This window comes from Crocodylus siamensis, chromosome 3 (genome assembly GCF_052110815.1).
Source record: "Crocodylus siamensis isolate JL-2025a chromosome 3, ASM5211081v1, whole genome shotgun sequence".
Lineage (NCBI taxonomy): Eukaryota > Metazoa > Chordata > Crocodylia > Crocodylidae > Crocodylus > Crocodylus siamensis.
In genome coordinates this window covers 96,274,226-96,288,160 of record NC_143397.1, presented here as the reverse complement: position 1 = coordinate 96,288,160, position 13,935 = coordinate 96,274,226, and the positions used below count along the sequence as shown (strand labels likewise).

The following is a 13,935-nucleotide window of genomic DNA, read 5'->3' as shown; positions in this document are numbered from 1 at the left end:
AGTGCATGGAGCAATGCATGGAGCCCCGAGTGGGCCAGAAGCTGGGAGAGTCCCAAAGCAGCAGAAACCCTCCTGCTGAGGGGAGAGATGCCTTTCCCTGGAAGATGAGGACAGATTCACTGGGCCTTTGGAAGAGTTGAGTTGCCTGGGAAGGGGATTTCCACAGGGGAGGAGGGTCTTTTCCCCTGTGACAAGCAACTGTTATATATAAGTTGGTTAAAGGGGCAGCTGGGGTATCTGGGACTCCTCACTCCCCTCCTCTCATCTGGGACTCCTCACTCCCTCCTTTCCCTGGGGCATAGCTATTGTTTAGTTATTTCCCCCTCATATTTTTTGGGCCCTGTGCCTCACACTTTGTAGACTCGTATTTCATTAGCATTATATATGTTCCATTTTTAACTCTTCCTATATATTAAAAAAAAAAGTATATAGTTAAACTCTTCAGGCATGTCCTAGCTTCACTGTATATGGGAAGGAGGAAGGAGAAGACGAGGGTGGAGGAAACCCTGGACTGCCAAACCAAGCAACACCCACAAGTACAACCCAGCCTAGACTGAGGAGCAGAACATATACACAGGTAAGCAACAGGGGCCAGGGTAATGCTGAAAGTAGGGGGCCAGTGCACACATCCACAGGAGGCCTCAAATGCCTCTACACAAATGCTTTTAGTATGGGAAACAAGCAAGAGGAACTTACCCTCCTGCTAGCTGACACCAACCCAGACATAGTGGGGATCACTGAAATGTGGTGGGACCCAGTGCATGACTGGGCGGTGAATATCAAGGCTTATAGGCTGTACAGGAGGGATAGGACAGGGAGGAAATGTGGGGGCGTGGCACTCTACATTAAGGAGGAATACACATCCTTGTCAATTAGCAAAGAATCAGAAGAGGGGCACTCTGAAGTGCTCTGGGTTAGAATACAGGGCAGTCAAGGGGAAAGAGAGTTAACAATGGGGGTCTATGACAGATCACACAACCAAGGGGAAGAGCTAGACCAGGAATTCTTAAGTCAGCTCACAGAGGTAGTTAGGTCAAAGGATGTGGTCATCATGGGTGACCTGAACTTTCCAGACATCTGCTGGGAAGAGCAGTCAGCCAGGTCTGACCACTCACACAGGTTCCTAGCCAGAATGCAGGACCTCCATTTAACCCAGGAGGTGCACAGCCCCGTCAGGGGAGACACCTTGTTGGACCTGGTGCCAGCCACGGGTGATGACCTGGTTAGGGGGCTGAGGGTGCTTGGCCACCTGGGCAACAGCGATCATTGCCTGCTGGAATTCACCATCCAGTGCAAGGTGGCAAAGGCCTACAGCAAGGCAGCAGCTGTAGATTTCAGGAGAGCAGACTTCAATGAGCTAAGGAGAATAGTCAGGGAAGCACTGAGGTCCCAGAGGGGAGGGGAGCCAGGTGTCCAAGACGAGTGGTCACTCCTTAAGGAGACGATCCTCCAAGCCCAAAGGGAGGTAATCCCAACACGGATCAAAGGGGGCAGGAGGGTGCAAAAGCCCCCATGGCTCACCAGAAGCATCTGGGATTGTCTTCTAGCTAAAAGAGAGGCACACACCCAATGAAAGGGAGGGGCCATCACCAGGGAGGATTATACTTTAGTTGCTCAGGGATGCAGGGGGGCAGTCAGGAAAGCCAAGGCGGAAATGAAACTGGGAGTAGCCTCCCGGATCAAGAACAACAAGAAGTCCATTTTTAAATACATAGTTGGCAAAAAGAAGGTTCTGGGTAATGTGGGACGCCTGCAAGACAAGCTAGGAAATTTGGTTGTCACACCAGACAATAAAGCTAACATATTTAATGATTTCTTTGCCTCCATTTTCCTAAGCAGGGACCGGAACAGCCCGCCCCCCCCCCCGGGCCCCTCTTAGACCACAGGGGAGGTGCACCTAGGCCAAGGATTAATCAGGAACTAGTCAGAGAACTTGTGGAGGGACTGGATGTATTCAAATCAGCTGGTCCAGACAATCTCCACCCTTGAGTACTGAGGGAATTGGCTGAGGTCATTGTGGGACCCCCGGCATGGTTTTACAAGCACTTGTGGTGCTCTGGTATGGTGCCAGAGGACTGGAAGAGGACCAATGTGGTTCCCATCTTCAAAAAGGGGAGGAAGGAGGACCCGGGAAACTATAGGCCAGTTAGTCTTACCTCAATCCTGGGTAAGCTTTTTGAATTATTCTGGCACATGTTCACGAGGGGCCAACAGGGGAGATTATGCTTTGGGGCAACCAACATGGGTTTATTAGTGGCAGGTCCTGTCAGGCCAACCTGGTGGCCTTCTACGACCAGATCACCAAATCCTTAGATTCAGGGGTAGCAGTGGACATAGTCTTCCTGGACTTTCGGAAGGCCTTTGACACTGTCTCTCACCCCATTCTCATTAAGAAACTGGGGGTCTGTGGTGTTGACACCTACATAGCCAAATGTGTCGCCAACTGTCTGGAGGGCCGCACCCAGACAGTGGTGGTGGATGGGTCATTTTTGACCTGGAGGGATGTGGGCAGTGGGGTTCTGCAGGGCTCAGTCTTCAGGCCCACACTGTTCAACATCTTCATCAGTGACTTGGATGAGGGGGTAAATAACACCCTGTTCAAATTTGCTAATGACACTAGGATGTGGGGGGATGTGGAGGGATGTGGGCATGCTAGAAGGGAGGAGTAGGCTGCATCAGACCTAGACAGGTTACAGGGGTTGGCAGATGAGAATAGGATGGGATTCAATACCAACAAGTGCAAGGTGATGCACCTGGGGAGGAAGAACCAGCACCATACCGACAGGCTGAGGAACTCCCTTCTTGTTAGTACAGAGGCAGAAAAGGATCTTGGAGTCATCATTGATGCCAAGATGAACAAGGGCTGGCAGTGTGGGGATGTGGTCAGGAAGGCCAATCGCACCTTGTCATGCATCCACAGATGCATCTCAAGCAGATCCAAGGAGGTGATCCTCCCCCTCTATGCGGCACTGGGCAGGCCACAGCTGGAGTACTGCATCCAGTTCTGAGCACTGCACTTGGAGAGGGATGTGGACAACATAGAGAGGGTCCAGAAGAGGGCCACTCGCATGATCAGGAGGGAGCAGGGCAGGCCCTATGAGGAGAGGCTGTGGGACCTGAACCTGTTCAGCCTCCACAAGAGAAGGCTGAGGGGGGATCTAGTGGCCTGTTACAAACTAGTCAGAGGAGACCGGCAGGCACTGGGGGAGTCCCTGTTCCCCCAAGCACTACCAGGAGTGACCAGGAATAACGGTCACAAGCTGGCAGAGGGTAGATTTAGGCTAGATATCAGGAGGCGCTACTTCACGGTCAGAGTGGCTAGGATCTGGAACCAGCTTCCAAGAAAAGTGGTGCTGGCTCCTACCCTAGGGGTCTTTAAGAGAAGGTTAGATGAACATCTTGCTGGGGTCGTTTTACCTCAGTACTCTTTCCTGCCATGGGAGGGGATCAGACTCGATGATCTGCTCAGGTTCTTTCCGACCCTACAAACTATGAAACTATGAATCTGCATGTAGTAGGTAGTTTCACCCCACAGCGCACATGCGCTGCTAACATATCTTCAATTGGAGAGGGGAGTACGTCTGGTACTCCCTCAGCTACAACTCAAACAATAGTAGTTCATGTTCTTGGCTCTGAAGGCTTTCATCTAAGTCCCTGCTGTACTGGCCTAGGTAATGGTTATCGTACGTGTGTAGTTTCTAAAAATCTGCCAGGCAGGGGCTGGGTACGGGGAAGTATGTATTAGATAGTCCTGAGGTTTAACTACTATTCTTGCAGATTAACTTCTTAGAAATAATAGTCATTTAGTTCTCGTCCAGTAATATTTCATCTGTGAATGTCAAAATGCTTTACAAAAGACTAATAAATATTCTTATCCCCATTTCAGGGGTTACACAAACACTCGCCTCCCATTTCTGTCCCTCTACTACACTCAATATTTGTGACTACTTAGAACCAACAAAATCTCCATCCATTTTCTCCTTTAATTAAAAGAGAATAGTCTCATTTAACTGATCTCAACTCCCATTAATTGGTTAATGTACTTGAAATCATTTGGATTAAATAACTACTACAGTAAACTCTCTGGTAACTGGCACCTTTCAAGCTGGCATGCTCTGTTAACTGGTATGCCGGCTTGTAAGGAAAAGTGAAACTGGAACTGGAAGTGCCCACCGTGGGACTTCCAGTTTCTCTGAGCCCCCATGGCCTGGGGGCATAACATGCTGTGTAGGGTTGTGTGGGGCCAGCCCCCCTATCCCACAGGGCCTGCAGGGCCCACGGAAGGGGAACAATGTGATGGGAAGGGCAGCGATGCCACAGGAGGGGTGGAGGGATGCCCCAGACACAGCAGGAGAAGCGGCAGCTGGGGCCACTCAATTAACTGGTATATTTTGTTATCTGGCATGCCCCATTCCCGGGGGATGTCAGATAACAGAGCTTTTACTGTATAACAAATAATGTTAGTATTTGCTTCTGTCTGAAACATCAGGTTTTAAATTTGTTCTCTCTCTTCTATTGTGACTTCATGTTCACAGTTATTTTTGGTTGCATGTCATTAGAATATAAAAAAAATCAATAAGTTAATCTAAAAAAAGTATACATGTGTCAACAGGGCTGATTTTATTCAGCATGACTGAAATGGTAGATAAATGAGTGATTTGAGGACTTGAAATAGAGTAGGGATGATTTTTTTGAAATCCAAGAGATTCTCATTAGGTATAAAGGGGTGTAGTTTCTTTGCAGCCAAAACAGTTATACTGATTTCAACCCTCTAAGGGTTTCAACTTGAAATTTATATTAGCCTCCTGCACTAGGCATAAATGAAATATGTTTTAAATGGTGTCCTAAATACTTTGCCTTCACTGATTTCTGAAGTAGATTGCATATTTAAATAACCTAGAGATATTTCACTACATATTCATCTGACTTCTTTTCATGGACTAGATTCTCCCGTGGCTGCTCAAGTTGAACAGCACCTCACTGTGCAAGTAGCCCTATTAAAATCCATAGGCCAAATGGTCAGGAGGCATAAATCAGTAGGTCTCTATTGACCTTAATGAAACTATGCTGATTTATACCAGCAAAAGATCTGGTACAGTAAAGTTCCTATGTGAATTAAACTATGTGGCAGGGTGCATAGAGGTGGCAGAAACTGGCTCTATATAATTTAGTGTGTGTATATATATTAAGAATATTAAGTCAAACATTCAGAGCCTAGGAAATGCCAGAACTAAGTGTCAGGGGTTCTAACAGGCAGCCCAGCCAGAATGAATTCCTTAGTGCTAAAGCTGGCTGAGTTTCTATCTTACAGCACAACCTTTGCTCATAAACCCTTTTCAGGCTCTTTCTAGGCTTTGAGTGGATGTGGGGAGACCAGCCTCCATATTTTAGTCCTCCGGTGACACCAGATTGGAGGTTAAGCAACAGTTCTCCCTGTTGGTCTGCTGTGGTAGGTATCTCTGAATCCCATGCTCTTGGTTCTCTGACTTCTGACCCTCCTCAGCTTGGTTTCTGGAATCTGACATTTGGAAATTCTGCTTGGCTTTAGTAACTTAGTCTCTGACTATAGAACCCTGATTTGGCCTGTGATTTGGACCTGTAGGCACCACATACAACACAGGTCACAGACCAGCTGAAGTGGGCACTGTGATTCGTGGACTGGGGGGAAACCATGGGCAGTACAGTCCTGTGGTGGGTGCTATGCATTGCAGGAATCCTGAAGCAGATGCTGTATGCAGCACATGTCCTGGGCCATATGCATAGGTCTAATTCAGTGCATGCCATATGGTCAATTCAGAACCAGGGGCAATGCTGGGTTCTGGGTAATGTGGCTCTGAGGGCCAGAACTTATTTTTTCATAGCTGAATTAGAGAACTGTGTCACAGGGACACAGGGTCAGGCAAGGGGAAGCCTCAGTCAGAGGCAGACCCCTGATCAAATAAAAAAAACAAACAAACCCTGCTTCAGGGACCCAGGGGAGTGAAGAGGCATGCCGTGGAAAACCGCCCGAGCGGTTTATCAGCCACACCCATCTCCAGGTGGGGCCGGGTGATGCAATGAGGAGGTGTCACCTGGTGAAGATAAGAATCAGCCTGGAAAGCACGGGAGTGGGGATGCCGAGGGCTGGAGGACCGGTGGGGAACTAGTGAATGGAGAGTGGCCTGCTGCTGCAGTTTGCAGCAGCTGCAGGAGCTGCAAAGGATCCCTGAGCCAAGAAAGACCGGCGGGGATTGAAGATCCCAGCAGGAAGGCCGGCAGCAGCAGCGGCAGAGTCAGCAGGAGCTGCAAAGGATACCCATGCTGGAGAAGATCGGTGGGGATCGAAGATGCTGGCAGGGAAGCTGGCTGCAGCAGCAGCAGTGGCAGGAGCTGTGGGGAATCCCTGTGCCGGAGAAGCCCAATGGGGATCAAAAGAGCTGACAGGGAGAGCCAGCATGGAAGTGCTTACAAGAGGCGACGAGGACTGCAGCTACAGGGCAGATGTGGGTCCCGGGGGGGAAAAAGGAGACCCTGGCTGGGGTGGAGGTGTGGTCCCTGACCCTGAGGGCATGCTTGCTTAGGGGCGGTAGGGGACTGAAGGAGTATGGGACACTTCCCGTGATTCCCCCTTGCCCATTTTGTCCTTCCCTGTCTCATTGTTCTTGTTGTCAGGGTATCAGTTTTGTTTTTCACGTCAGGTTGCTTCTGGGGCTTGGGGCTTTACGTTGGTGAAGGTATTTGATTGTGTTTCCCTTCTTCAGGCTGTTCTATTTTAGGTCCCTGTCTAGCGCAGGTTAGCGTAGCCCTCCGTCCCTGGCTAGGGTAGCAATGACCCCAGTCGAAGGCAGGAAGGAGTCCATGAGAGAGCACAAAGAGGAACAGTGGCATCTCCCATAGATAGTGCTGGGCGTCGGAAGGGACATCTCCAAAGGCAGCAAGTCACCAAACCCTCTGTGTCCACTCAGAGCCCAAGGCTCCCATTGGCATGGAAGGACGTGGGGACCAGGAAGATATTAACGGGGAATAGCCGCTAAAGATCTTGAGGCTCGTCTAGAAGATTGGCATATGGCCAAGGTGTAGGGTAGGTTGGAGCCCCAGAGACAGCTGCCAGGACGCGTAACCACTCCAGAGGCACCCTCAAAGGAGACCCCCATCACTGAAAGGCAATCCAAAGTCATGGCAGGAAAATTTGGGGCACACTCCGAAGGTAATCAAGGTACCCTCTGGGGTCTACGCAAGGTCCACTGGTGAACAAGACCAGCTGCTCAGGCAAAGGCGGCTCGGGAGCAAGCCTTCGAGCGGAGATGGGCACGAACTGCTTTTAAAAGGCCAAATCCCAATACCTTTACTTATTTTGAGTAGCATATTACATCACAAGTAGTTTACTGAATTCATGTATAAATAAAATAAGTTACAATTTAGCATGAGAGTAAAAAAAATAATTGTTATGGTGACAATATTTGGATCTTGGGGAGTACTGGATTTGCAGCTGAATACAAGGCTTTAACCTATGGCCTTAGCAGAGCTGCTAACCACAAGCCAGAATGATATCTAAGCCATTTGCTTATGTTAAGTAACCATCTTAACTGCCAACCATTTTCAAGTGAGTTTGTGTGCTGTGAATGAGGTAAAGCCTAAGGAATGTGGAAGATGGTACAACCTAGAACAGAAAAACAAACTGGAATGTGAAAAACAACATATAATTGGTAACAGAATCCAAGATGAACATATGCAAAAGGGCGAATGATGATTGGTAAAGAAGCCTCCAAAGTCCACCCATTGACCAAAGAAGTAAAGTCAAGGTCTTAGACATGTGCTCTTAGCAGAAAGGCATGTAAATGAGTACAGTGCATAGGCAAGTCCATGCTAATGAAACAAACAGTAAACAGAGGTGGAGCTTGAAATGGGAGGAGAAATGGATGGAACATAGGAGAAGCGAGGATGGAATGAATGTTAATGAGCATGAATCAAAGTGTATAAAATGTGAAAAGAACTATTATTCACTGTAGCTCCCCAGTTTGTTGGTTTTTTAGTGCTGCGCCCCATAACGCCGGTGCACCCTTGACCTGTGAGCCTAGGTCGGCACGACCGGCTTGGCGAGAGGAGGGGGATTTATGACCGGGCAGGTGGGTGATAACGGTGAGCAGGAGTCAGTATGATTTAAACACAGCGGATGGTTTCACAAAAGATTTATTTTACTTACGCTTCTGATGTGCTGCAGCATAGGCAGAGGAGCTGATTGATTTGGTTAGAGCATGTAGATATCATGTTACCCAGCATTTACAGGGTGGGTAAGACAGCAGCTTCCGAGCGATTCATATAAGTCATTGCAGTCTGCAGATTACTTAGAGCTCTTGATAAGAAAGATAACGCCAAAGATAGAGAGCTAAATGGACCGGTAAGACGAGACGGGGGTACGCCAAAAAAAATAAAATAAAATACAGAGGCGGAGAGAAATATTTGTTGTGCCTTGAGTGTATACACGGTTCTCCCCTTGGGCGGAAGTCCCTTCAAAGTTTTATTTGACACAGGTGACCAATTATTATACGCCAATCATAAATAATTAATGAGTTGGCACTTGTGCTTTCTTTGTTTGCTCAGGTTTCATAAAAAAGGGGGGTTATTTTTACTTGGGTGGTACTGGTTCTGTTTGGTCACAGGATGGCGCGCGTAGCATATTTAATTTTACAACTTCATTAAAGTAGTTTCATTTTTATCTGGTCACTATGGGTACCAATATCTCTCATGCTGGACTGTCAAGGTCAGTTTCTTTCTCTCTCATATGAGAACTCAAGAAATTTGAAATGAGGCACAGACAGGGGTGTGCATATGCAACACTGTTAATACAGAGGGATAAATTACGAACACAGAGTTTGTTGTGTTAGCCTCTGACCTTTTGTCCTCTGACTTTTTGCCATCGGCATCTGAAATCAAAGACTTTAATCTTTGACATTTAGGAGCTAGTCCGAAGCTGTCTCTATTCTGAATAAAGCTGTTCTGAACAATGTCTGCTGGTGTTTGCTCCCTGCCTGCTCTGGCTAATGAGTAACAGAATCCGTGGGCAATTGGATCATTGTCTCCCTAATCGTTGGGCGCCACATGGAGTCAGGGTCTAATAACATTTTTTTAAAGAAACCCAAAAAACTGGTACCAAAGACCTACACAGATGGACTATAAATGAATTCAGTTGTAGTTTCTTTTTCTTTTTTTTAGCTGAACCTGTAGGCAAGTACTTTTGCTGTGTCTTGATATCTGAGAACCCTTTTCAGGCTGCTACTTGCTACAGCAGTTTCAGTTCAAGCTGGGTTATGTTCTTATCCCAGGAGATGTGTGGAACCCTCAATCTTGAATGCTGCCTATAATCCAGGCACAGCTGGATTATGGGAAGCCCTGGCATTTAGTGTATGACAAGCAGAAGTGAGTGGGCCAGGCTCATTTTCACAGAAGCCTTCTACAGAATAGTTGGAAACAATGTAGTTCTCCTCATAGTGGTTTATAAAAAAATTGCTGGCATTTGCCTGATAGTGCCCAGTGTGAAAGTAGACATATGCTCCCTGACACACATGGAGAGATGCAGTAGTGTAAGCAAAAGTGGTATTTGAACCCATATATTATAAATTACCCCTTTATCTCACTATGAAGATTTTTCAATAAGCCAATTTAAAAAGGGGGAAAAAAACTATCATAGCAGATAAGATTGCTTTTTAATTAAACTAAAGTAATATACTCTTGCCCTGCACTATTTGAAATTCAAACTAAATTAATAAATATATTAATCATATCTAGTTAAATTGAAGTGAAGAGATAATTCAGTTTGTCCTTCAGTTTCAAGGAAGATCTTAACTCTCTTACTAAGTAATATGTTTACAATGGCAAAGGCCTGAAACCATATGACATTTGTCAAAACTGTACTTTTTAGTATTCCTCACACTTCAACTCAAGTTCTCCAAAAAGCTCAGCTCTAACTGATAAAAACTAAACTGGAAGTAGATGCACAGGTTATGGTTGATGGAGATTTGGGAATTTCAGACTTTCTGGGACATCCTACTGGAACAGTGAAGAGTAACCTCATTGGAAGTGCCTACATCTCAGTTTCAAAAATTATCCACCCTGCTGGAATATACGCAAGAGAAACTAAACAACCACTGCTCAGTAGAATGAATGCATGCTGAAAATCTATCAAAGACAAAAATACACAATTACCTGTACATGTATACTTCTCACAAGACAGCCACTCTCTGTCCAATCTCTCAGCTGTAATCCTCAAAGGGAATTTTCAAAATACCTTTCATAGATGAGCCTACAGACTTCACTTCATAAATCTACTGGATATAAAAAAATCATGGACTAAATATAGACATTAGAGCGGTGGCATATTATAACCTGCCTGCCTTCCAATAACTCCAGGTAACCTGTCAGCATTTTACCAGTTACATTCTATCACCAGTTCAACATTCAGCCTTCCCCCCCCAGCACATACCTGTCTCACACCTATTGTCTCCCATTCCCTCTGATCCTCACTGCCATGCATTTACATTTCACAGACCTGCATTTTGAATATTGGCATCTATTCTACCATGAAGAACACACAACACCAGCAGACTTTCCCTATGCCTGAACAAGGGCGTTTGTGCCTGAAAGCTTGCAAAGGACAATTTTTTCAACTTCTTAGTTGGTCTAATAAAAGATATCACATCTACCCAAAGAAAAGGGACTTGGTAGTGGGGCTCTATTGCAGACCTCCACATCAGGAGGAGTAGGACCAGGAATTCTCTAGACAGCTCTCACAGGCCATACAGTCAAGGGACATGGTTGTCATTGATCACCTAAACTATTGTGATGTGTTGGGAGGAGCAGTTAGCTAGATCCAACTGTTCACGTAGATTCTTAACATACATACAGGACCTTCACCTAACACAGGAAGTATATGGTTCCACTAGGTGAAACACCTTACTGAACTTGGTCCTGGCTACAGGGGATGGGACAGTGTTCATCACTTGATTGAATTCACTATCCGGCAAAGGGCGGGAAAGATAACGAGTAGGGCAGAAGTGCTAGATTTCATAAAGGCTAACTTCAGTGTGCTCAGGAAATTAGTTAGTGAAGCCCTGAAAAACAGGAGAATTGGTGAGAGAGGATTCCAGGAAGGGTGGTCATTCTTAAAGGGAGCAATCTGATGGGCACAGAAGGAGACAATCCCTTTGCACAGCAAGTGGGGCAAAGGGGCCAAGAAACCATCTTGGCTAAACAGGGAAGTCCAGGAAAGCCTGGGAGCAAAAAAAGTGTCATACAGGTTGTGGAAACAGTGGGTAGCTACCAAAGCAGAGTATACCTACTTGGCCTGCACTTGCAGGGAGGCAGTCAGAAAGGCCAAAGCAGAAATGGAATTTACGCTGGCAACACAAAATTAAAGACAACAAAAAGTCCTTCTTCAGGTCTATAGTGAGCAAAAAGGGGGTGCAGGGTAGCATAGGACCCCTACAGGACAAACTAAGGCAATTCATGACAGATAGGAGGGACAAACCTGACATCTTCAATGACTTTTTTGCCTCTATTCTTGAACTCAGATCAGGACAAATCTCTCAATTGGATCATAGACAGGCATAAAAGGGAAACCAGTAGGGCTGTGCAAAATTTCGCCAGCAGTTTCATTTCAATGCTGTTTCGACTCCTTTTGAGCTCAAAACAGTGAAATTGGAATGAAAGAGAGCTTTGAAATAGCCTCACAACAAAATGAGGCAAGTTGAAATGTTTCAAAATTTTCTAAAAGTTTTGAGTTTCAAAGCTTAAGCTGGTCTTCCATGCAGGGAAAATAACTAAAGTAAGGAGAGGGAGGGGAAAGAGGTGGGAAGGTGGGGGGAAGCATTGCTCTCATTATTGACTCTGTAGCTGGCCAGCACCTGTCAGCCTTCCTATTCTGAGGTCTCTGCCAATCCCAGTGCTCTGGGAGAGGGATGGAAGAACTGCATAAAAGGAAGCATTGTTTGAACTGGGCTGCTTTCTGCCATGGTGTCAGTTACTGAGCTGTGTCTTCCGGTTTTGCCTGTCAGCAGCTAGAGATGGAGGGCCCCAGACTCCCCCTGCACCAATCTCCTTGACAGCTGGCAGGCTTCATGGCCTCAGCAGGGCTTAGGAGGCCTGCAGTTTTCACCCCCCTGTGCCCTAAGACAGACACAGTCAGTTGCCCAAGCACCCATGTCATGAGTTTTGTCTGCCAGCAGCCAGAGTTAGTTGTAGGACCCCAGAACCCAGAACCCCTGCACTTTTCTCCTTGACATCTGGCAGGCTTTGTGGCCGCAGCAGGGGCTAGCAGGCCTGCAGCTTACACCCTGCTGTGACTTAACACCCACAGTGTCACCTATGTCATGAGGTTTGCTTGTCTGCAGCTTGAGGTGCAGTTTCCCCCAAACCCCTTGACCTATCTCCTTGAAACTTGGCAGGCTTTGTGGCCTCAGCAGGGGCTAACATGCCTGCAGTTTTTGACCCTGCTGTGGTTTAACACATGCAGTGACATGAGTTTTGCTTTCAAGACTTTAAGGTACAGTTTCCCTGAAACCCCTGCACCAATCTACTTGAAATTTGGCAAGGTTTCATGCCCTACCAGTCTTACAAGTCTAATTCAAGTCAGGCCTGAAATAACAAAGTTATAGGCTATTTTGAGCTTCACCATCATAGCCTATGGGTAAAACATCGAAACGGTTGAAAAAGTGAAACTGTTTCAACAAAACGAAATGGAACAGTGATTTCAAATTTAAATGAAATTCAAAATGAAATGCTGTTCTGTCAAAATGTTAAAACGCAAGTTGCAACAAAACTGCTGGTAACATTTCGCATAGCCCTATTGGCCAGTGTCATAGCAGAGCCATTGGCACAGCTGTTCGAGCACTCTTGGTGCTTAGGTCAGGTCCCAGAGGACTGGAAAAGGGCCAATGTGGTCCCTATTTTCAAGAAGAGGAGGAAGGAGGATCCAGGTAAATAGAGACCAGTTAGTCTCAACTCTATCCTTGGGAAAACCTTTGAAAAAATTATTATGGGTCACATCTGTGGGAGACCAGCAGCAAAAGCAATGCTAATGGGCAACCAGCACAGATTCATATCAGGTAGATCCTGCCTGACTAGCCTTGTTTCTTTTTATGACCAGATCACAAAATGATTAGATGCAGGAACTGAGGTAGATGTCATCTACTTGGATTTTAAGAAGGCCTTTGATATGGTATTCTCACCGATAAACTGAGAAGCTGTGACATAGATGATTACACATTCAGGTGGGTGGCAAATTGGCTTAGGGGTCACACCTAGAGAGTGGTGGTGGATGGGTCAGTACCAACCTGTAAAGATATAGGCAATGGAGTCCCACAACACTCAGCTCTTGTTCAATGTCTTAATCAGTGACTTGGATAAGGGTGTTGGAAGCACGTTGTCCAAATTCACAGATAATATCAAATTATGGGGCAGCGAGATGCATAGGGGGTGCACACGGGTGCCGCTGACTGCTGCTGCTGATGGCGCCTGTGGATGCCCACCAACCTGTGGTTGGCACTGCCCCCACCCTCGACAGTGCTGGTGGCATCTGCAAGAGCTCCCCGCTCACTGCCGGTGGGCTCCCGCTGCCATGCTCCTGCCACTGCTGGCACAGCCGAGGGCATATGCCGTTCATGTTATGGGGAAAAGTTAACACACCAGAGGGCAGGGAATGAATACAGGTGGATCCGGACAAGCTGGAAAAGTGGACAGAACAGAATAGGATTCAGCTCAATAAGTACAAATGAAAGGTTTTGCACCTAGGGATAATGAACACCAGCATGCTTACAAGCTGGGTGAGGACCTTGTCAGCACCACAGCAGTAGAAAGAGATCTTGGAGTCACTGTTGACTCCAAGATGAACATGAGTTGTCAGTGTAACAAAATGATCAGTAAAGCTAACCACACTTTACCATGCATTAGCAGGTGTGTGAC

At 46.6% G+C, this 13,935-nt stretch overlaps 1 protein-coding gene across 1 annotated transcript in view; it reads right to left on the bottom strand.

The window, feature by feature from the left end:
- LOC149868556 (uncharacterized) overlaps positions 1-8,452 on the bottom strand; it is a 35,172-nt gene extending 26,720 nt beyond the window's left edge. The window contains exon 1 of the mRNA XM_090037242.1: positions 8,183-8,452. Within this exon, the coding sequence (XP_089893368.1) occupies positions 8,183-8,203 (21 nt within the window). The 5' untranslated portion in view covers positions 8,204-8,452. The remainder of the gene's footprint in view (positions 1-8,182) is intronic.
- Positions 8,453-13,935: the final 5,483 nt, after the last annotated feature.